This window comes from Coturnix japonica, chromosome 3 (assembly GCF_054131305.1).
Source record: "Coturnix japonica strain WE chromosome 3, WE-NBRP24, whole genome shotgun sequence".
Classification (NCBI taxonomy): domain Eukaryota; kingdom Metazoa; phylum Chordata; class Aves; order Galliformes; family Phasianidae; genus Coturnix; species Coturnix japonica.
The window spans coordinates 104137154-104158529 of record NC_140665.1 but is presented as its reverse complement, the minus strand read 5'-3'; the positions used below and the strand labels follow the sequence as shown (position 1 = coordinate 104158529).

Here is a 21376-nt window from a genome sequence, read left to right as displayed (position 1 = left end):
GGGAAAGACTTTTCTTACTTCCCTGAACTCTACTGAAGTACAGTCTGAGGGGCATAGAATTGCTCAGGTTGGAAAAAAACTTCAAGATCATCAAGTCCAACCCCAACCCAACCATCCTACCCTAACTAAGAGCCCTCCGCTCAATCATGGCCCTGAGCACCACATCCAAAGGGTTTTTAAACACATCAGGGATGGTGACTCAGGCAGCCCTCTGGGCAGCCCATCCCAGTACTTAACAGCCCTTTCTGTAAAGAAGTTTTTCCTGATATCCAACCTAATCCTCCCCTAGTGCAACTTGAGGCCATTTCCCCTTGTCCTGTAATTAGTCTTACTATTAAAGACTTGGGCAAGGAAGGCATTAAGTACCTCAGCCTTATCTTGATCCTTGGTCACTGTATTCCCCTCTGCATCCAACAAGGGATAGAGATTCTCTGTAGCCCTCCTCTTACCATATATGTACTTAGAGAAATATATATTGTTGCCTTTCACCTTAGTGGCCAAGTTCAGTTCCAGCTGGGCTTTGGCCTTTCTGATTTTCTCTCTGCATGGCTTCATTAGGTATCTGTAATCCTTATAAGTAGCTTGCCCCCTCTTTCAAAGACTATTATAAACTTTTCTTTTGCTCCTGAGTTCCAACCAAAGGACTCTGTTCAGTCAGAATGGTCTCCTTCCCTATCAGCCCATCTTCCATCACCTGGGGATAGTCAGCTCCCGCACCTTTAAAATTACTTCCTTAAAATATTCCCGGTCTTCCTGGGCTCCCATGCCCTCCAGAACTGCCTCCCAAGGGATCCTCTTAACCATGGTATAAAAGAGACCAAAGTCTGCCCTCTGGAAGTCCCAGGTGGCAGTTCTGCTGACTCCCCCCTGTGGTTCAACAAGGATCAAAGAAGCTGTCATCTCATCATCACTGCCCCAGATGGCCTCCAGCCTTTACATCCCCCAGAAGACCTTCTCTGTTAAAAAGCAGCAGCTCCAGGATTTTGCTTCCCCTTGTTGGCTCAGTCACTAAGTGTAAATGTCTGTGTGAACAGAGTGAGATGATGCTGAAATGTGTCAGCTGGTGTCATGAGAAATATGTGTTTGGTTTTGTTTGTTTGTTTTCCTTCAGAATGTTTTAAAGAAGACACGATCTTGTCTGTGCATGCTGAGAAGTGGTTGGATATCATGGAATAGCTGAAGTTGGAAGGGACTCCTGAGATCTTCTAGTCCAACCTGGCTCCTTAGAGCAGTGTCACTGGTAGCAGGGTTCTCAGGGCTGTGTCTAATTGGATTTTGAATAGATGCAAGCATGGGGACTCCATGACCTCGCTGGGAAACCTGTTCCAAGGTCTGACCACCCTTAAACTTGTATATTTAAAAAAAAAAAAATTGGTATTTCAGTTTGTGCCTGTTGCCTCTTGTCCATTTGCTGGATGCTGCTGAGAAAACTGGCTCCATTTTCTTTATTTTTCTTAGTTCTCCCTTGCTGTGAGGATACATTACTGGGTTGTGGTTAAATTGGGGTCTACCAGGACCTCCTGGTCTGTTTCTGCATAGCTGCTTCACAGTCTCTTGATCATCAGCCTCAGCTGGTACAGAGAGAGATTCCTATGAGCCAGATGTGGCATCTCCCCTTAGTTGAAATTCATTACATTACTCATTTCTTGAGGCTGCTGAGAACCCCCTGGATGGTGGATCCCACCAAATAATCTGCTCTATCAAGGGTTCCGTCCAGTTCTGTGTCATGTGCAAAATGTACAGATTACTTACGTAGGTTCAGAAGTGATTTTTAGTGCAATAGAAAAAAAGCTTAATATTAGATGGAGCTCTAGAATGCCTGAGTTCATTTCCATGTCCTGTCCCAAACCAGGATAATGTAGGATGGGATATTCATCAGTCTGCATTTTCAGAGATTAAGATATATATATATATATATATATATATAGAGAGAGAGAGAGAGAGAGAGAGCCAAACTGAAAATGATGTTCTTTAGATTATCACCTTTTCTGAGGAGAGGCAGCTGGGATGTGCACTCAGGATTTAGGGATTGGGGAATGCCCCCAGGTCTTGTTGTTTAATCACAGCCTTTAGCTGTAAATAGTGACATTGCCCATATATGTGCACAGTTCTTGCCAAGTTTAGCAGCAGCTGATCCTGAAACTATTTTGGCTTGCCATGAGTTTGGTATGTAATACAATAAGCGAGCGGAAAACGTGTGTTGTGGATGTAGTTACTGTTACAGCTGTGAGGCAGAGCCCTTCAAAGTGTTGCTTTACAAAACAAATCCCCTCTCTGGCCTAGTAGTCAAAGCAACTGCACTGTGTCAAAGCAGCACAAATAGCTTTTAGCCAAAAAGCTTTTCTATCTGCTGTTGCTCTGGGGCCATTCTGCTCTGCCTGATTGCTGTCCCTATACAAGGGGTTAGTGCAGTATGCAGCTTAATAAATTCCACTGTCAGATTTCTATTGTCTCTTTGTTCTTAGTTGCTAGGGAAGCCAAATATTATTTCTGTCTTTGAAAGAAACTGCAAATATGGGGACTGGCCTTACTGAGAGGTGGGGGAGAAAAGAGACCCTGTGGAAAGACATCTTTTGTGTTTTCACCTACTGCGTTTTTAGAGAAGGTTGTGGTGTTGTAGTGGAATAGGGCTGTTCTGTCTTTTCTCTTAGTCAGATGTCTTTGACTGTTCCTGGTTAAAAATCAGTAAGCATTGCTGAGTCTCTGTCTCCAGTCTTTCCGTGTTACTTCACTTTTGAGTCCTTATCTTTCTGTTGCCTACCTATGGATACTGAAATGGGTCATCTCCACCTGATATTTCAGAAACTGAGGTGCAGGAATGATCCCAAATGAACTATGATGGGAACACTCCTCTGGCCCTGAGTCTGATGGCTAGAGCTGACATTTCATTAGTGGCACAGTGGAGGTGTTATATACTCTATGCCTCTAGTATATGCAGTAGAGGTATGCAGTTAGGTGTGCTAGTAAAATAAACAGAGCAAGGGGATGTGCTAATCACCATCACACAATTGTCCGGCTTAGGTCGCTGTTTAGACCTGTGCTAACTAGCAGTTTCTCAGTCATTGGCAGGGCATGGGTCAAGGGAACTTCTAAGCTATCTGAATAGACAAGTTCACCTTGTTTTGGGAAAAGGAGAGGAATGTGATGGTCATTCTAACTGATGAATCAATTTAGTGGTGCATGGCCTCTCACTCTCAGGGCTATGCATTGTCAAATTATATTTTATGCGGATAATTCCATTTTATGCAGATAAATTCAGTCAAATTTGTTGTGTCTTCTGTAGCATATAGGTATAATGTAGGTATAATGATAACAAAAGCTATGCTGGGAGTGACTTCAGAAACAGTAAAAGCTGGGAACACCAGGGGCTCTCCTGAGACTGTACTAGCACAAGAACTGCTGCATTGCTGGAACAGAATCACTCAGAGGGATCAGTACAGTGAGAACTTGGTACTCTGCTGATCTTCCGAACCCTATGTGCAGCTCCTCCTTGGGGTAACTCCTGTTAGAAGTAGATTGTGAAGCCATTGCTCAGTACAGTGACAAGTACTGAACAATTCAGCTCATCTTTATTTTGGTGACTGTTACAAAAATGTGTTTGAGCTAATTAGGTGGTGTTCCCTTTACAGTCAGGGTTAAACCAATTTCAGCCATGTTTTGTCTGACCTGTACTCTTGTTCTTGGTTAGGTGTCTGCTGTGGAATGAAGCATTTTGTACCTGATAGCACTTTCTTTCATATACTGTCTGTATGGAGGCCGTTCAGTTGGTAGCTAAATTGCGTGCTAGCTGTGTCCAAAGAGGAGCCTCCTAGGCCAAAGTCCTAGGCTCTGCATTCCAGCTTTGCCTAGCTAAGAAATAGTGCTGCCTTCCCACTGATGCAGGGGGAAAAATAAAATAATAAAATAAAATAAAGTAAAATTAAAAAAATTAAAAAATAGGCAATAATTTTAAAATCCACACCTAGAGTACAATGAGTTCTGTTAGCAAATGATGTGATTATATAGGAAAAACAGAACTACAGTTACATTGGTGAGACATTTTTGACACAGGCATGGTTTTTCTCTTGAGTACAAGGAAATTGTGGCTTATTTAATAGGAAGGAGGAAACCTGAACTGCTTGAACTGCAGCCCAAAGCAGGGAGACCATCCTGCCTTTACTCCCAAGTGCAAACTACCTGTCCTTTCCTGCAATGCCTTTTCCAGAAGCAGCATGGGGGAAGTTGAGTTAGGCAGCCTGACAGCTTAATCTTGTAATGCTCAGGATCCATATCTCCTGTTAGTATTGCTTATATCAAACTAAATAAATAAATAAATAGCACGTGAAATCATCCCTCTTGCTACCTTGACAACATTTATCATTGCTTTAAGTTGTCCAGTTACTGGTGAACAGTAAATTCTCTTCTGGCTAAAGTCAATGGCAAAAGCAGAAGATGCTGATCTGGCATTTTTGTCTGCTTGTTGCATACACAATGTGCTGTACAATCTGCTAAGTCAATAACTGAGTCTGTAGACCAACCATCAGAGATAAAACACATTCAGAATGGTGAGAAATTCATGCAAACTTACTTATTAATCTTTATCCACAGCCACTCCGAGCTCCTTTTCTCCTGAGTACATCTTATCTCTGCATAACAGCCCTTTCTGCAGGCAGTTGTGCTATTGAGATCTAGCAGCTTGACCGTGGGGTCACTTACAGCTGGATATTCTTGCCCAAAACTTTCTCCCCCCCCTTGCAGTATTACAGACTGCTCTCTCTGTTTCTCGAGCTTTTCTATCTCTGCTCATGGGATTCAGCCCCCATGATGTTCTCAGCCAGTCCTTACTCTTGCGACCACACTTCTAATTGACAAAGCAGAATAAGATTTATCTATTTATTTATTACCTGCCTGCTTTATCTTCTGTCTTCTTTTGTTTTCCCTTCCTCAATTCCCTCTTTTTCCCCTACTCTGCATCTTCCTTTCACTGTTTAGCCCTTTGTATCTTGTCTCAGTCTCTCCTTATTTCCTTTCCTCTCTTGAGGTTCATAAAGTTGCCAAGACTGAGCCAAAGCAAAGTGAAATATGCATTTCACAGGCGAGGGTCATGCAGAGGGCAACACTGCAGCTCTTATTACAGGTCCTGGGGAGAACGAGGCAGGTTTGTTTCAGAGCTGTTGCTCTCATTAAGTTTGTCAAATCTACCTTGAATAAGAATAAATAAATAAAGTATGGAATGTAAAGCAGGGGAAAAAGGGAAACATGAGCATCACAGTGCTGGAAACAAGCTTTTGCCTGATCTTTGTATTTTTCTCAGAAAGCGAGTTCAAGAAGAATTAAAGCCAAGGTCTCTGGTCTAAAGGGAAACCACACCGTGGGTTCTCTGCTGTGTCTTGTTGGGGCTTTCACCATTTGTCTGTGAACTCTGTGCCTTCTTGCCACAGAAATCAATGTCCTCATCCACAGAAATTCCCTGCTTCTTCAGTGGAAAAACTGCAAGGTGGCAAATAGCAATTCAGGCTGATCTGACCTTGTTGAGCATAAAGATTTTCTTACCCCTTCCCCTCTTTACAGAGACTCAGTGAGGGAGGTCTGGAATTTCAGTCTGCAGTACAAAAACGTTCTATTAAAAATGTCCATCAGAGTGTCAAAGTGCTCATAAAAATCAGTGTGACGGAGTAAAAGGTGGTGGGAACTATTTTTCCTCTTGGAGAACTCCTCACTGCCAAGTCGATATTTGCACATGTAAGTCAGGTTGTTTTATTTCATGCAAGGTAAGAGGATTTGGGATTTGCTCTCCAGGATCACAGGAATTGTTCCACACTTTGCCCTGCCAGTTGCAATCTACGTTTTTCAGGAATGTGCTCTGCTCTGGGGCTGCCTTCTGGTTCTGTGTGCAAAGAACACGTGTCTGTTTCTGATGGATTTAGCAGCAGCTCCCACGAGGTTATGCACTTTTGCTTTCACTCTTGCCATTTGCCCTGGTCTAAACAAAGCTGACGTCTCCCCATACTCGTGGTCTTGACAGAATTGAGTTCTCCCAAATTGACGGAAGGATGTTGTTCAGTTAGCATTGGTGTTTCCCAGCTCTTGTCAGGTTGTCATGGCTTCAGTATTGAGGTACTTGTAGACTTGGTTGGTGCACAAGGTTTTGCCTGTCACTGGTGTGGTCAAATAGCTATTTTCGTTGTCTCAGTATGATGTGCTGTGTAAATGCTTTCCTTTAACTTGAATGATAACAAGGTGTTTCCCTGTCACCTCCAGTAAAAGGCCTGGCTGCTTTTAAGTACCTCCTCTACATGCTCTGCAGAGACACGTGGTTTTAAGGAGCCTGATTTGTACTTCTTCTGCTGCATGTTTTTATTACAGAAAAATTTAAAAAAGCCTCTGCCTGCTTTTGCAGTGGTGAAAGAACAATTGTCAGTGTTCCTCTGTTGGTGCTCCGCCACTTATTGCCACACTGCTTGGGGACACAAAGGAGCTGCTGCAAACTTTGCTGGAGACCTGATATGCAGCAGCTGGTTTCATCACGAATGTTGAATATTTCCTATTGCCAAACAATTTGTATTGATTTGAGAGTGAATTCTTTTTGTCATGTGCTGAACCCCTTCCTTCCAAAATATTGGAAGACAAGCCAACAGGTGCATCCATCAGTCATATGGGATGCATCGGGAGACTGCTGTCATTTACTGTGCTCACCAGCCTTGGCTTCTCCGGAGGGGACGTGGCTGAAGAAAGCCTAAGAAGGAACCTGATGGAGACAAATAGGTGCATTGCAGAGTCTTACAGGGCACTTCTCTCTGGGAATGTAGAAGTGACAGTTTTGGTTTGCACACTGACCACACAAACCATGAAAGTGCAAATCCAGGACTAGGTAGAGGTGGTCTGAACACTGATCACCACAAATTGTTCCTGGTGTGTTGAATAAGTGGCAAAATATTCAGTGAACTCAGAACATGTCCTGAGGGAGGTGCGTGGATTCAGTGCCTGACTCCATCCCCTGTTATATAAGTGCTGCTTTAGGTAATCGCTTTATCAACACATGAATAAGCTGATCCCTGGCCCTTGAAAAACTGCACAAGTTTAATTTCAGCAATTTTAGTGACTGGGCCAGAAGGCACAAAAGGGCTGTCAGTCTCTTGCCGTACGACCCAATGGTGCTTGTAGGAAAAGCTGAGAATTAGCTTGCCCAGGGAAGAGACTGAGTGTGGGAATAGATCCTGTTTAGGCTCTTAAACTTAGCTGCAGAAAATCAGACAGTAGGCACACAAATGCTGACTTCAAATGAAATTTTTTTTCCAAGTACGCTTACAAGACATTAATGCTTTTCTTTTGCTGTGTGATACCTGAAAGGTGAAAGGATGGGGGGAATAGCAAATGAAAGTAAATCTCTCTGTAGAAGGTTTGTTATAGCAAATTTGGATCCCTAGTATTGGTAACAAAGCAAAACAAACTCTATTGCTGTTACTATTGCAGCTACAGGATTATCAGTAGAACCTGCTTTGACGTACATTCATTGAGTCACTTGCTTTGGCTTCAAGCCTCACCAGGGGAAACATTCAGCCCCATCTACATGTCCTAGTAGTGTATTACTTGGTTCCATTGGCTTCACGCTGTTTCAGTGAGATGTTATCAGTGTTGGTGCTCTGTGTGTAACAAGAAAAAACTGAAATGCTACAGTCTGTAACCTATCTGCAAAAGTTTGGAAATGGGGTATTCTGAGCCCCAGAAAACTATTTGAATAAGGCCTCCCCTAAAAGAAAGTTCTGTTTCACATTCAGAGCCTCAAAAACATCTATGAGGAAGATGAGGAAAGAAGAAAACAACAGCCAACAGTTAATATCAATATAGATCTGAAAAATAAGAGGAAGTAAAATAAAAGATTGAATTAACTGAAAAAGTGGAGTCAACTAAGAGTAAGACACTCTTTTAATGAGTGCAGTTAAATGTATTGATCTAATGTGTTTCAGATAATGAGAAATCTCTTCTAAGCATAATGTTCTTTATTCATTCTGTTGACTTTTTGCAAACTTATGTATGCAACTTTGTAATTGCAAATGCTAAAAACGATATTTTTAGAAGATACTGTAAGTTAGACATGGTTTGATGCTTGATGTAGGAAGTTCTTTGGCCTGAATTATGTGTAATTAGGTCATGAGGCCCCTACTGAGTCCAGGCCTGTGGCTCCCAATAAAGGACATGGAGCTCTTGGAGCGGGTCTGGAGCAGGCACTGAGATGGTCAGAGCTGGAGCAGCTCTGCTATGAGGAAAGGTTGAAGGAACTGGGCTTGTTTAGCTTGGAGAAGAGAAGGCTGCGGGGAGACCTCATTGTGGACATCCAGTACTTGAAGGGAGCGTATAAACAGGAGGGGGGATGGCTGTTTGTGAGGGTGGGCAGTGATAGGACAAGGGGGAATGGTTTGAAACTGAGACAGGGGAGGTTCAGGTTGGATCTGAGGAGGAAGTTTTTCACCCAGAGGGTGGTGACGCACTGGCACAGGTTGCCCAAGGAGGCTGTGGATGCCCCAAACCTGGAAGCACTCCAGGCCAGGCTGGATGGGGCTGTGCAACCTGGGCTATAGGAGGTGTCCCTGCCTACAGCAGGGGGTTGGAACTGGGTGATCTTAAAGCTTCCTTCCCACCCAAACTGTTCTGTTGTTCTGTGATTTTATGATTCTATGAAAATCAATGTCACCATCCCTTCAAGATGAACCATGACAAAACAGAAGACATTTTAGTGTGTCTGTGCAGCTGTGATGTCTTCTTTAAATAATTCTTGCCGTCCGGTCCTGGATCCAACAATGCTAATTTAAATCCTAGAATGTGAGGCTGATGAAAGTATTCAGCTTTTAAAAGCCTTCTCTGTCTTTGTCGGGAGGGGGCACTTGTAAGTCTATGGCTCATATCTCAGAAAGTAATGCAGAGAAACATACTGGATGGAGGACAATAGCATCATTTGATAATACTTCTTTCATCCCAGTTTCTTCACTGTCATACTCTGTGATCTATGAATAGTTGTTGGGTCTGTACACCAAAAGTACCTTGCAACCACCAAAAAAAAAGTTTTTTCATGCTTGCCAGGAACCAGTCAGAAGCCTGTGAGCTATTCCTTTTGTATTACTTCTCAGTTTAGTACACAAGTGCCATTGAAGTCCTCAGACACTGCCACTGGCTCCATGTTCATACATTTCATTTAGCAAAGAGCCTCCTTGTAGTTCTCTTGCTTGTGCCACATGTAGTGGTACAAAAGGTCACTGGAAACTTATCACCAGCAGGAATGCTGAAAACAATTTAAGTTTTGGTTTACTGAAACATGAATCAGTGGGTGTAGAAATGTCAGCATTTTCAGAAGAACTGCCAATGAATGTAGTGCAAATTTGGCATGTTTAAGGAGAAAACCAGAGCATCTACAGCCCAGTCCTATTGCTCTTTGGAGAACATCATGTCTTCCCTGATCACGTCTGTGCCTAGTTCAGTGTTTTCTAACTGTGGTCAGTTCCAGGTGTTTCAGGCACTGTGCTTTGTTTGTTTAAAATCAACTGGATGTCAGCCACCATCAAAGCATTCATGTACTTCAATACCTTGAGCTTGAACAAACTCAACTTACTACGAGGTTGATGATATAAAAGGAGAGGAAGGAACTATTTCAACAAGTGATCAGCACTAATTGCAGGGATGGAAACCTTACCTGATCCTGATTTGGACATGTGAAAGGCATGCTGCAGATTAGCTGCTCTGACAGAATAATTGAGTATTTGGAGGAGCCAGTGCTGTCTTCACTGTACTTTGGCTATATTTCTCTCCCTCCCTAATAGGCCAGATTTGGGGTGAAGTCCTAATGTGCTGGAGTAATAGCATGGAAAATGAGGCTTACTGTTTCATGTTATATTCTGGTTTTGTTTGCTGTTCGCTCTTCCTGCTCATCTTGCATGGCTGCCTATTGCTAAATGGGACTACAGGCTAAAATGTAGAAAGTTCAGTGAATCCAGCCCCTGAAGTTTACGTCTAAGCTAAAGTGGTGTGTGTTGGTTATCTCTAGGAGCAAGGATTACTTTTGTTCCAGGCACCTTAAAGTTCCCTCGAACTAGTCTTCTTTCACACATCTCCTGTGCAAGGTTTTAGTGTTAATGTGGATAAAGAACTATTCCTCATCAGAAATCTAGGTGAGGCTGTACTACTTTAGAATGGAAGAGGAAACTGTTGGTTACCGACTTGGAGCCAGAGAAAAGGCCCTGGGTGTTTATTTAGTGAGTAAAGATAGCCCTCAAATGCATGTCCAGCTCAATTGGACACTGAAATGATTCTCAGGAAGCCACATGAATTCTCTCAAACCATGTTTTGTGCTTCTCTGTGTAAATTACCGCGATGGTCGTGGAGAACATGTCGATGAACACAAGTAAGCAGTGTTGAGCACCTTGCAGCAGTGAGAAGCAATTGCATACCAAGCTGTCCCCTGAGTATAGAAAAGGTGCTGAGAACTTGGAGAGTCCCTTTGACTGCCATAGAGCTCGGATGCTGGAGCATGTGGTATGATATGAGACAGAGGGAGCCACTCCACTGACTGACTGTTCTCGCTGTAAAAAGCTACTCCATGTACGCAGTCTGAAATACCTGTTGCATTTTGTGCCTGATGTTCTTTCAGTACATGCCCCTGTGGAGGGTTTAACTCCATCTCCTTAACTCCACCTCCCTAAAGTCACTGCCAGGCTGCTTTTATTTTCTCCCAAAGCTGCCTCTTCTCCAGCAAGGCAAGTGCTACAGCACCTGTCCATCCAGTGACCCCTGGTAGGACTCACTCCAATGTTTTGATGGCTCTCCTGTACTGGTGGACCTGAAGTTGCATGTAGTATCCAGGCATGGGATAAATGATGAGCCTGGCTCAGCTGCATTTCCTGTAGACTTGGTGTTTGTACCAGTGTAGGTGGTATGAGTGGACTAAGAGCTTGAAGCATCTGAATATTGCTTCCTCTAAGGAAGTATAATGCTGCTGAAGGACGAATCACTCAGCCTCTCTCTCTCACACTGTTGATGTCTATCTTCTTTCCCCATATTGCCCTCATTGGTTTAGTTGTGTGCTTGTTAACCTGCACAAATATGTTAATTATTTAGTTTATTAACTTACTTGTCACTAATGATGGTTTGTGTCATGTTTTTTTGCAGGTTACATTTCACAGGTATTAAAAAATTACACTGATCATGCCTGTGATGGAGAATATGTTTCCCTGAGGTGCCCCCACAGAACTACCATCAGCATCCAGTCTTCTTTCTATGGCAGAATTGTACCAAGTCATCAGATGTGTCCTTCTCGCTCTCCACGCTCCTTTGCAACTTTAATTAAGGAAGATGTTGCCTGTTCAGTTGGCACTTCCCTTCAGGTATTTCATGTTAAACTGGATCTGTTCATTTTGGAGTTCTTTCCTAGGCCAGACATTTCTTAATTTTCCTGTGGTTCTAGTCAGTATTCTAGTAGTATTTCAGGCATATGATTAAAATGGAGTATACTGTGAGACCAGATTATGTTTGGACTGTTTCAAGACCTTTTCATACTTCTCCCTCCCAGTAAATAGTTTTTCAACACACTTGGGAGTTTCTCTGCTGTTTCTGGTTTCTCTGGCTTCTTACTTCAGAAATGATCCTGTCTCAAGAGGCTTTTACTTCAGTCATGTGAAACCCAGAAAGAATCCTTCAGTTCTATTCCTGACTCATTTGGCTCTTAGGCCACTGGAAGTGATAATACATCACTTAAGCTTATCTCCCAGGTATCTGTAGTTAACCATCTCCGTCCATTTCTGCAGAGGGTGCTGACTATATGCACGTGTAACTTCAGCAAATCAGAGGATTATATGGATGTTGCCTTTGTTGTCAGACATCAGTAAGAACAACAGATTAGAAACACAGATTGGCTGGTTTGTGATGAGTGATCTGTTCCTTGGAGTCAAAGAAAACCCATTTATTTCTAAGTGCACGATTTGAGACTGAAAATCTCTGGGCAAGGACTTAACTTTTCTAAAGCATGCTGTGTGTTTATAGCTATGAATCAATAGTAACTTATACTAAAACTTAGAGCAGAAGTAGATTAATGTACCCACAGGGCTACTGAATAATTTCATTTATAATTTTCATAGAGGCCTGTGTTTCCCCCGTCACTTCTCATTCTTTCATCCAGGATTTTTTTCTGAGGAATTTACAGCTTAAAAAAAAAGTGGAAATGAGTGTTTTGGGTTCTAAATGTCAATGGTGAGTTCTCCAGATCTGCGCAGGGTTGGTGTTTGCTGTAACAGAACCTTGAGTTAACTGATCAGCAGCTGTCCTCATTATGGTTCCACTGCACTTAAATGACTGAGTTGTGGTATGGGAAGGCGTCCTTATCGGTGGGAGGTTTTTCAAGATATGGTAATAAAAGTTTCATAATACAACATATGAGGCGATTGACTGTTCAAGGTGGGAGGACACAGACTGAAGCCTTTAGCAGGTCTGCCTTCTGACTGCTTAGGAGAATGTGCCCGAGATGTGAAGGCAGCGACCCCAAACTGCATGTGTGGAGATGGCAGAAAAACAACAATCAAGTTGTGTTGAAAGCCAGATGTTATTTGCTTTCCAAACAGCCTCCTGCCTCCTGTTCCACTCTATTTAACAGGGGAGCCTAAAATTAGCAAAAGACACATGAGATGTATTGTGGGAAGAGAGATTTGTGCTACATTCAAGAAGATGATTTAAAGCTGAGGGTGTAGAAAGTGCCCTCTCCTCCTTCCATATTAGGGGCTAACTTTGTACTCTGCACTATTAGACAGTCTGGTCTGGAATTGTTTCTTCTGTACCTTCTCTGTAGAGTTCAGCTGTAATTATTCTTAGCTGTTAGGTAACAGAGCAGTGTGCTCATCCTAGCCAAGAGGGCAGAGTGGGGGCACAGAAGAGGAGCATTTGGAGCTCTGCCTTAGAGCTGGTAAATGTGATCCATGTGCTGCAGACTGGAGGAGCTTTGTGGTGGCTGGACAATCTCTTGCTTATAGGTCAGGAACAGCAGCTGCCAGAATTGAAGGCTGTCCTTCACCCAGAAAATTAAATCCTGGAATACTAAAGATCTTCTGGGCATGTTTGAGTCCCACCACTAAAAGTGTTTGGCAGCAGGTAACAGTGTTTATCCACACTGTGTAATTTAAGCAGAGTTTTGTGCCCACAAGGATGTCTATGTAGCCAGAGCAGGAGCATGCAGAGATACTGGCTTGAGTGCTGAAGTTGCAGAGCTGCATCGGCATGTTTCTGTTTGCCTTGGTGTCACTGTGGTGATTTCTGACTCCCATATACCTTGGTCTGTTTTGTACACTTGTGTGGATGGAATTGGTCTGAGCACGCAACCTTATCAGAGAGCTTGGAGATTTTCTTTTGTGGATCTGTGCATTGTGATTTTATAATGGAGTTTCCTTTTCTGCAGTCCTGTGTCTGTAGGCAGAGCTGGTCAGGCCCATTTGAATCTGATGATTTGTCTGACTCTTTTGTGTGTGAGAGGGTGGAGGAGTTGCCTTACATTACTGCACAGCTGGAGAAGAGACAGGAACATACATAGAGAGATTTTGCTTCTTGGAGGTTTGCTAGGGACTGTCCTCACCTGCTCTGGCCTCTTATGTGCTGTGCTTCTCTCATCTGTCATGTTATCACAGACATTTGCACTTCCACGGGGACATCTCTCATCTCATGCCTTTGTAGAAATCTGGAAGCTAACAGATAAGCAGAGTAAGCTTATTCAAATGAATACAGTTGTTGGCACAGGGGGCAAAGCAGAAACAGGAGTGTTAGTGTTCTGATACTGCTGATAAGTGCCTACTGAGTGAATCTCTTCAGTAAGAAACCCTAACTCAAGTTGTGCCTGAAACATACCTGAAGGTGGAGATGTATTTCAGTAAATTTCAGCTGTTTGTCTGAGGAGGAGGTGCATGGGAGTAACTTGTTTATAAAGCTTTCCATGGCCCCCACCCTGGGTTTCAGCAGAATTGGTTGGTCTAAAATTATTGCTTATTACCAGAAAGCGAGGTTTCCCTTCAGAGCAGATTATCTGCAGGATTTTTGTTTTGGTAAATTGTCATAAAACCACAAGAACAGCTTATGTGGAAATTACTTGTCATGCCCGGTCTTGGGATGTTGCACAGTGTCACTGAAGGCCAGAGGGAAGGAGAGGGAGAAATGACAGAAAGGAAGGAAGGAATTTATACCAGATGACATGGTGGTCAGTGCAGCAGGGAGAGCTCAGGGCTCACCATATTGCACGTCAGATTTCCAGGATTTGAGGACAGTTTGAGCAGGGAAAGTTTCAGAGACATCAGTGAATTCAAGAGCAGTTTGGGCAGCTCTTCATCAAACTGCGCTATTTGTTTTGCAGGTGCTTGTGAGCTGTGAGTTGAGGGTGCACAGGAGGTTACTGCAGTGCCAAAGCTGCTCTTGTAAAACATTACAGAACCTGTACAGCTTCATTAATGAACTGTGCACTGCCTGAAATCAGTTCTGGCAAGCATCTCCCCAGCTAATGCTTTGCAAATTGGAGATCTGTTTGATGCAGAGATCACAGGTATCTCTAAATTACTCTATCTTTGAAATCTTTGCTTGGCTGAAGGAGAGGTGTGACAGGCGGAGGCTCCTGTCTCCCTTAAGATGCAGGATTGCCCCCTGGGTTGTAAACCTCCTAATGCTTTGTTTATTGTAAACTTAAACTTTCCAAGTCATGGGACTTCTGTCACTGCTTCCAAGACTCTGCTTGACAGTGTCATGGTTTGCTCTCAGGGGTTTTTCTCCACTCTGTTTCATGCTTTCCCTTTCTTTAATCCCATGACTTTTAGTTATGTATCCTTTTGTATTTCTTTAGCTTAGCCCTCCTCGCCCTTTGAAGTTGGCCCTCCACATGGATTAAGTTTCCCACTGTTAGGAAATGTAGGTAATGGTTAATTAGGTGGTAGCTGTGCATTTTTTACTGGCTCTGTCTATTTGCTGAACATAGCCCAGCTCTTTGCAGGTTACTGTCTCCTCGCTCTTTTAAGGCTCTTGCAGAGGAGCTCTGGAAAATCTTGGTGTTGGTTTTTAATCATGTTAGTACTGCTGCTGCCTGCACTACTCACCTTGCTGAAATTTACTTCCATAGCAGGGCTGATGTGCCCCCAATTTTCAGCTCTCTGATTTTCAGTCTGGTGTGTTATTGTATGTCCCCAGTTATGTGGGTGTAGTTTCTTTCTGCTGACTTCATGGTGAGTGTCAGAAAGTCCATGGGGGAGTAGTACAAGAGAGCCAGTGGAGCGCTAGAACATGCCATAGATCAGTGGTCAAATTCAGGGCCTTTGCACTCATCTTAATTTAACGAACAAATTGAATGCGGCGCTTTGGGCAAAACTGAGCGCTGTTCCAGAGCAGCAGACTGGGAAGGTTTCTTGGTAATACTGTAGGCAAGTGACCTGCATCTCAGCGCTACAGATTCCACTTCCTCCTCTACTTTTTCCTTCCCTGTTGCTGATCCTTCAAAAATCTTCTTGCTGCACTGGATTTCATTAGTTAACATGCAGTCTGCACGTAATTGGGAGAAGGCTCTCTAAATAGGATTGCAACTTTAACACACACTGTGTACTCAGTACTTCAAGGCGACACCAACAATCTGAGATGTCTGTGTGGGGAGAACTAATGCTGCCTTGTCAGTTCTATTTACTTCTCATTGCAAAGCTCATGGAAGAGTGCCAATATATGTGTTGGTTTAACTCAACCATAACAGCAGTTCTTGGGCTGAGTGTGACCTAAAAATGATTGAGTATATTTTAATTACTGGTATCTTCTTGTGTAAAATTCTCAGTACAAATCTGTGCCCATCTTCATCTGGCTGCACGCAGCTCTGATCAATCATACAGCCAACCCCTGAATTCTTATCCTCTGTAACATGCAGTTTGGAAATCATTTAGTGGGGTTCTTCTGTGCAATTTTATGCCTGACTGATGTGCCCTGAAGTCATCCTTATGTTCCTTTGATGGTAGAAAGAAGCTGTGTGTCAGAATCCTGGCTCTCATGGAGTTTCATCATTGGCTTTCATGGTCCAGAATTTCACCCTGAATGTTTAAAATCTATGAACTACTGCAAGGTACTAAGAGCTAAGATAAATCTAATTGCCTTGGGTTTTAAGCTCAGTTGTGGTCTATTTTAAGCACAAGGGGAAGTATTTCTTGAAGAGTGATTTGAAGAGATGGAATAAAAGTGAGTGGACTCTTGGGAGTAGCTGAGGACAGCCTTGTTTCAGAGCTCCCATTCAGTTCCGGATTTAAACGGTTGGTAGCTAATGACCACAAGCAATTACTATGCTAACAAGCTCAGCAAACTGAGCGTGAGAAATGCGTTTCATCTGTAGTATCAACTAGCAAGGCATGGTTTTGAGCTTGAGACTGCCCTCGCTTTAGGACCTGGGCCACTGCAGTGAGATTGATCCAGGGCATAAATCACAGGGGTTAAATTAGTGTTTGTTTTACTTGAATTCACATTTTTCAGTTATCTCCTCCAAATCTTGCAGCCTCTGAGCTCAGTCATGAACCTGAGAATGGAATGGGCTTAAGTAGCCACAGCTTCCCTCCTGAACACTGGTTGTCAGCCCTCAGGCTTGATTTATTGCTGAAATACTATTATGAAATGGCACAACACAATTAAAGTGTCCTCCCTCCTCCCTTGTGCCAGACAGGAATTTCTCCTCCACCTTCTTTTGTTGGAGTGACTTTTTTTTTAACATAATGTACTCCAATGACTTCATTTTGTGTTACTCAGGAGTCTACCAGCTGACACAAACAGCTGATTTTGTATACAGGTTAAGGGACCATTTTGTGTTTCTAAAACGATTTCTATGCAAACTCATTTTGCCAAGGGCTTTTTATTTTTCCTGATTTCCTGAAAAGAATAGAATGCCTGAGTTTTTCAGCCATGTGGCCCTGCCTGTGGTGGGGGTTGGAACTTTGTGATCCTTGAGGTCCCTTCCAACCTGGGCCATTCTGTGGTCTGGCATCCACTGAAGCTTCAGGCTCGGTGAGAATTGTGTGCACCAGGTTTTAAGTTGGTGTTAGATCTGGCATAACTTGTTTGCTTTATTTTCTTCTAATTTGTCTTGTGTTATTCCTGATGAATTCTACTGAGCCTTCATCAGCATTCTTTATCTTATGCTTTATGTGTATGTTTAATTACATCCAAGGCTTTACCCAATCAGTCTGTAGGAAATCAGAAATCTTAATGATTTTTTGTTAATTTTTTTCAGGAACATGGTGGGTGGTGCATTAGAATTATTTGAATGAGAAGGAAATGTTGATTTCTCCTCCCCATGGAGTAACTCTGCAGAATTATAGCAGTTATCAAATTATGTTGGAACTGTAGATTAACAATGAAGCCAGTTAGAATTAATGGAAGGCGTCTTCAGCCTCAAGAGCGTTCTTTGTTTTCTGCTGTCTCACAATGGCGTAGATGACTTTTGCCTCTGAATTTAACTTCTCCTTAGGGCTGTTACTCTCAATAATACTGAAAAGAAGATCTGAATGTTCCTCTTATGTGGGAAGTGTTAAGTAAGAGTTACCACAGATCCAAGCAGAACAAGACAAAGTTTTCTGACCTAAGTTATGATTCCGTGGTTTTGCAGTGGCAGTTTGTGGAGCCTGAGGTTGTGAAGTGATCACCTTTGCTCTTTGCTGTTCTGTGTCTCAGGACAGATGAACATGTGCTGCTTATTGGAGCAGATACTTACAAAGCAGCTTCTTGGTCTCAATTTCTGCTGAAATCCACTGTGCTTTTCCCACTGGTTTTAGTGGCACCTGTTATACAACACCAAGTCCCTTATATGCAGTGAAAATTCTACGTGTGTGCTATGGAAAGGTTTGCTGACCAAAATGCAGAGCCTGCTGCCTTCTGAGAGAGGAAACTCCTTTGTGGGAAAGAAAACTTTCACGGTGTTCTTTCTTTCTTTCCCTTAGCTCCATGTTTGTGGCACTGTGTAGGTGTAAACACAGTCATGGTTGAGCAGTAGCAGAAAATCTTTTCTGGTCTCCAGTGATTTGGAGGTTTCTTGCCATATATGAAGCACTCAAGAGCTGTTCCAGCTGTTCATTGCCTTGTGAGATCAAAAGATGTATCTGCATAGAGGTCTTACTTAAATTCCTTTGCAATTCTTCGGATTTTGCATTAAATTAAATTTCACATGCTTAGTTGGCTGCCAGCCCTGTGAGTCCAGAAAAAGGAATATGCTGTTTCTGTGCATTTTAATGTAATGGTCAAGCTAGGGCTGGCGATTGCAGGCCCTTCCATACTGTTCACCTTTCATCCTTTCCATCCTAAGCCCTATATTCTGAGATGAAATGCCTGCATTTTATTGCCTTTGTGAGTGGGAAGCAACAGCACATGTTCTCTGTTCTCCAGAAAAGACTTAAATCGTCGTGGCTTAGAGATGAAAACAAAGGTTGTGTTCAGGGCAGGCACAAATACCTGCATGTATGAGCTTGAAAGGTGGAAGCTTTAGGAAGCTGTGAGCAACTGCCAGTGAAGCGCTCCCAGATTGCACTCGAAATTGGAGCAGAAATTGCTGTAGTTTGGAGGATGATGTTCAGAGTTACAATGCTGAAGATAATAGATATTGTGTTCAGGGAGAACTCAAAAATGGAGAATCATGGAGGCAGAGACAAAATGGGTTTAGGTGGCGTGTTGTGGCCTTTAGGTTAATAGCATTGGGATAAGACTGTGGGGAAGTCCAGTATCAAAGTGGGTACAAGAAAATGAAATCGGGGAGAGCCCGGGGGAGCTTCTGGAAGATTTTCCAGCAGTTCCTTGCAAGAGGAAATTAATTGTTTTGGGACTGGAATTCACAGCTCTGACTGGCAGAAGCTGAGTGAGGCTGCGGGATTTACCTCTCTGTGGTCTCAAAATGCTCTGACAGGTTCCTGTGTGTCAGACAAACATTATGTTAATGTTAGTGCTTCAGGGGCTCTGAAGGAGTATATCTAAGCCATCCAGCTGAATTTAATGCATAATTACTGCTCCACTTAATAATATTCCCTCCCTCCACTTCTGCTCTAAAGGATCATACGGTTAAAAAAAATAAAATCATTAATCTTTCTTAATGAAGTTATTTTCTAGCAGGAGACAGAACGACTTGCCCCTGTGGATTCTGAGACAGTTTTTATGAGTGTTATGAATGGGCAAAAGTGGGAAGCGAGTGTTGGAGGAAACGCAGTGTGAAAAAATGGAGACAAGGCCCAAAATATCAGGGGTGGGAGGACCCTGTGACTCATGGACCCTTGCTGAGATTAGCTAAAAGGAAAGCAAAATTATGGGGAAGAGAGTGAGCTTCATTACAAACTGACAGCTTGCCTACATATCAGCATTCCCACCACAAGGACTAATACTGAAATACCAGCTATTGCCAGAACATTCATGTAACCAAGAAGAGTGAAAGGTTGTGAAAGTGAAGTGAAGAAAAGTGAAGGTTTCTGAAACCTGTGGCTGAAACTGTGAATCTCCAGAGAAAGAAAGCTAGAGCAGAGCGCTGTGGGCAGTGTTTGGGTCTCTGCTGACTGTCAGAGCTGATCCATCATCTCCTCCACACTGCTTGTCCTGGGACACGCTGCTGGTGCTGCCTAATGCTGTGGTTAAACTGTATGAGAGCCTCTGAAAATCTCTGCAAACAGCCTAATGCAAAGCATTCTCTTTGCATGCATGGAAGAAAAACATGTTGTGCTTATTAAAATAGTGCAAACTTCAGTTCTCTCCTTCACTGCGTAGCTCCTACAATGTCCATTGCTTTAAGCTGGTCACTACTTGGGGCTGGTTAAGGAGGCAGGAGCTGCCACGCTGTTCTTCAACTTGCCTGTATTTGATGGTTCTTTAGGGAGATACTGAAGCACTTTGTTTTTCTGTTCCATATTTGTTTCATCCCCTGCTGCAGAAGATGCTGGATGAGTGTCAGGACAGACGGAGCTGCCGGTTCCTTGTTCACAGCCGGCTGTTTGGTGTGGATCCGTGCCCTGAAACAGCCAAATACCTCCTCGTGTGGTACAAGTGCAGGCCAAGTGAGTATCTCTCTGTCAGATCTGCTTTTTCTGGTGAGACAAAAACAATGTTGTGCTTAACCCTCGCCAGCAAGAGCTTCTGGGACTTTTTGTTCCCTTCCACCTTTATTTCCCATGTAACATAATGCCTGGGTGCAGAGCGTTTCCCCTCTCCCCCTCATTTGCTGCACTGCTCTTGCTGCTGCTTCATCTCTTCCTCTCCCTTCCCAGCAGCCTGCGGTGAAGATTGTTTTTGCAGGTGCCAGTGGAAGCCTTTGCCAAGACTTAGCTCGTGCTGCCCTGCAGTGCTGTTGGCAGTGAGGGGGCTGCTGCAGCTCCTATCTGGTTCCAGACCCTGTCACTGCTGCCCAGACAAGCAGTGTAGATGCTTCATCCCTGGAGGTGCCCAATGCCATGGAATGGGCTCTGGACAGCCTGATCTGCTGAGGGGCAGCCAGCTCACAGCAGGAGTTGGACTGGGTGGACGTGGATGTCCCTTCCAACACAAACCATGCTGTGATTCTACAGTCTTCAGTCCCCATCCTGTCCCACTAAGCGAGTGGGACTCATTCCCTCTATTTCTACCCACAGCAGCATGGTGAGAGCCTGAGTGGGTGAACATTTTGGATTCAGGTGCCTAAACTGAGCAGTTAGGGCCGTAAGTCAGTGGCACGCTCACCACCCCATATCATAATCTAGCTTTTAATTGCTTCCAGATCAGGCTGGAAAATATTAACCTGTGCTTTGCATGATCTCATTAGCTGTGTTTAAATTAAATGGGGTCAGTGCATGGGTACTGGGAGAGCAGTCATGCCTGCTGCAGTGTTGTGAGGTCAGTGTGGTTTTAGACTGGGGCAGCTGACACCCTCTTGGCCAATTCCTGGCCCTGCCAGGGCAGTCAGCAAGGTGAGGACACTGGTCCCCTCTGGTGCTCTGGAAGCAGACACATCATCCTGGGCACAGATAGGGTCCAGCAGTGACCAAACTGTGTCACCTGATTTCATCCAGAGAAAAAGATGCTGACGCTCTGTAAGTTATTGGCCTGGATATGAGATTTCAGTCCTTTTTATTATTTTAGAGACATGGTTCTACCATCACACCAGCAAAAATTTTTGGGGAAAAAGAAGAGTTATTTACATTGGGCAGTAAAACATAACTGATTTCAGAAACAGTTTTTGAAACAATGGAAGAAATATTTAGAAACTAAGCTGCAGAGGAGAACACTTTTTGCCCCAGCATGCAGAAACCTGTGCTAAGAAAAGAGATCTGGCAGGACCTATGAGGAATTCAAATGAGAAGCTGGTAATGTAGCACCTGCATTTACTGTGGGGTTTTCTGAGAGACTGGAACATTCCCTGTTAGGTGAGAAG

The 21376-nt window shown here is 43.4% G+C and overlaps 1 protein-coding gene across 3 annotated transcripts in view; it reads left to right on the top strand.

Annotated features, from left to right (window-relative positions):
* The window catches only part of EVA1A (eva-1 homolog A, regulator of programmed cell death), a 147119-nt gene that overhangs the window by 23167 nt on the left and 102576 nt on the right, over window positions 1-21376 (top strand). For 2 of the 3 annotated variants that reach the window (XM_015859942.3, XM_015859944.3), the window contains exons 2-3: window positions 11137-11351; window positions 19904-20027. In XM_015859942.3, the coding sequence (XP_015715428.2) occupies window positions 11137-11351; window positions 19904-20027 (339 nt within the window). The remainder of the gene's footprint in view (window positions 1-11136; window positions 11352-19903; window positions 20028-21376) is intronic. The other variant, XM_085542334.1, reaches the window with a different exon arrangement.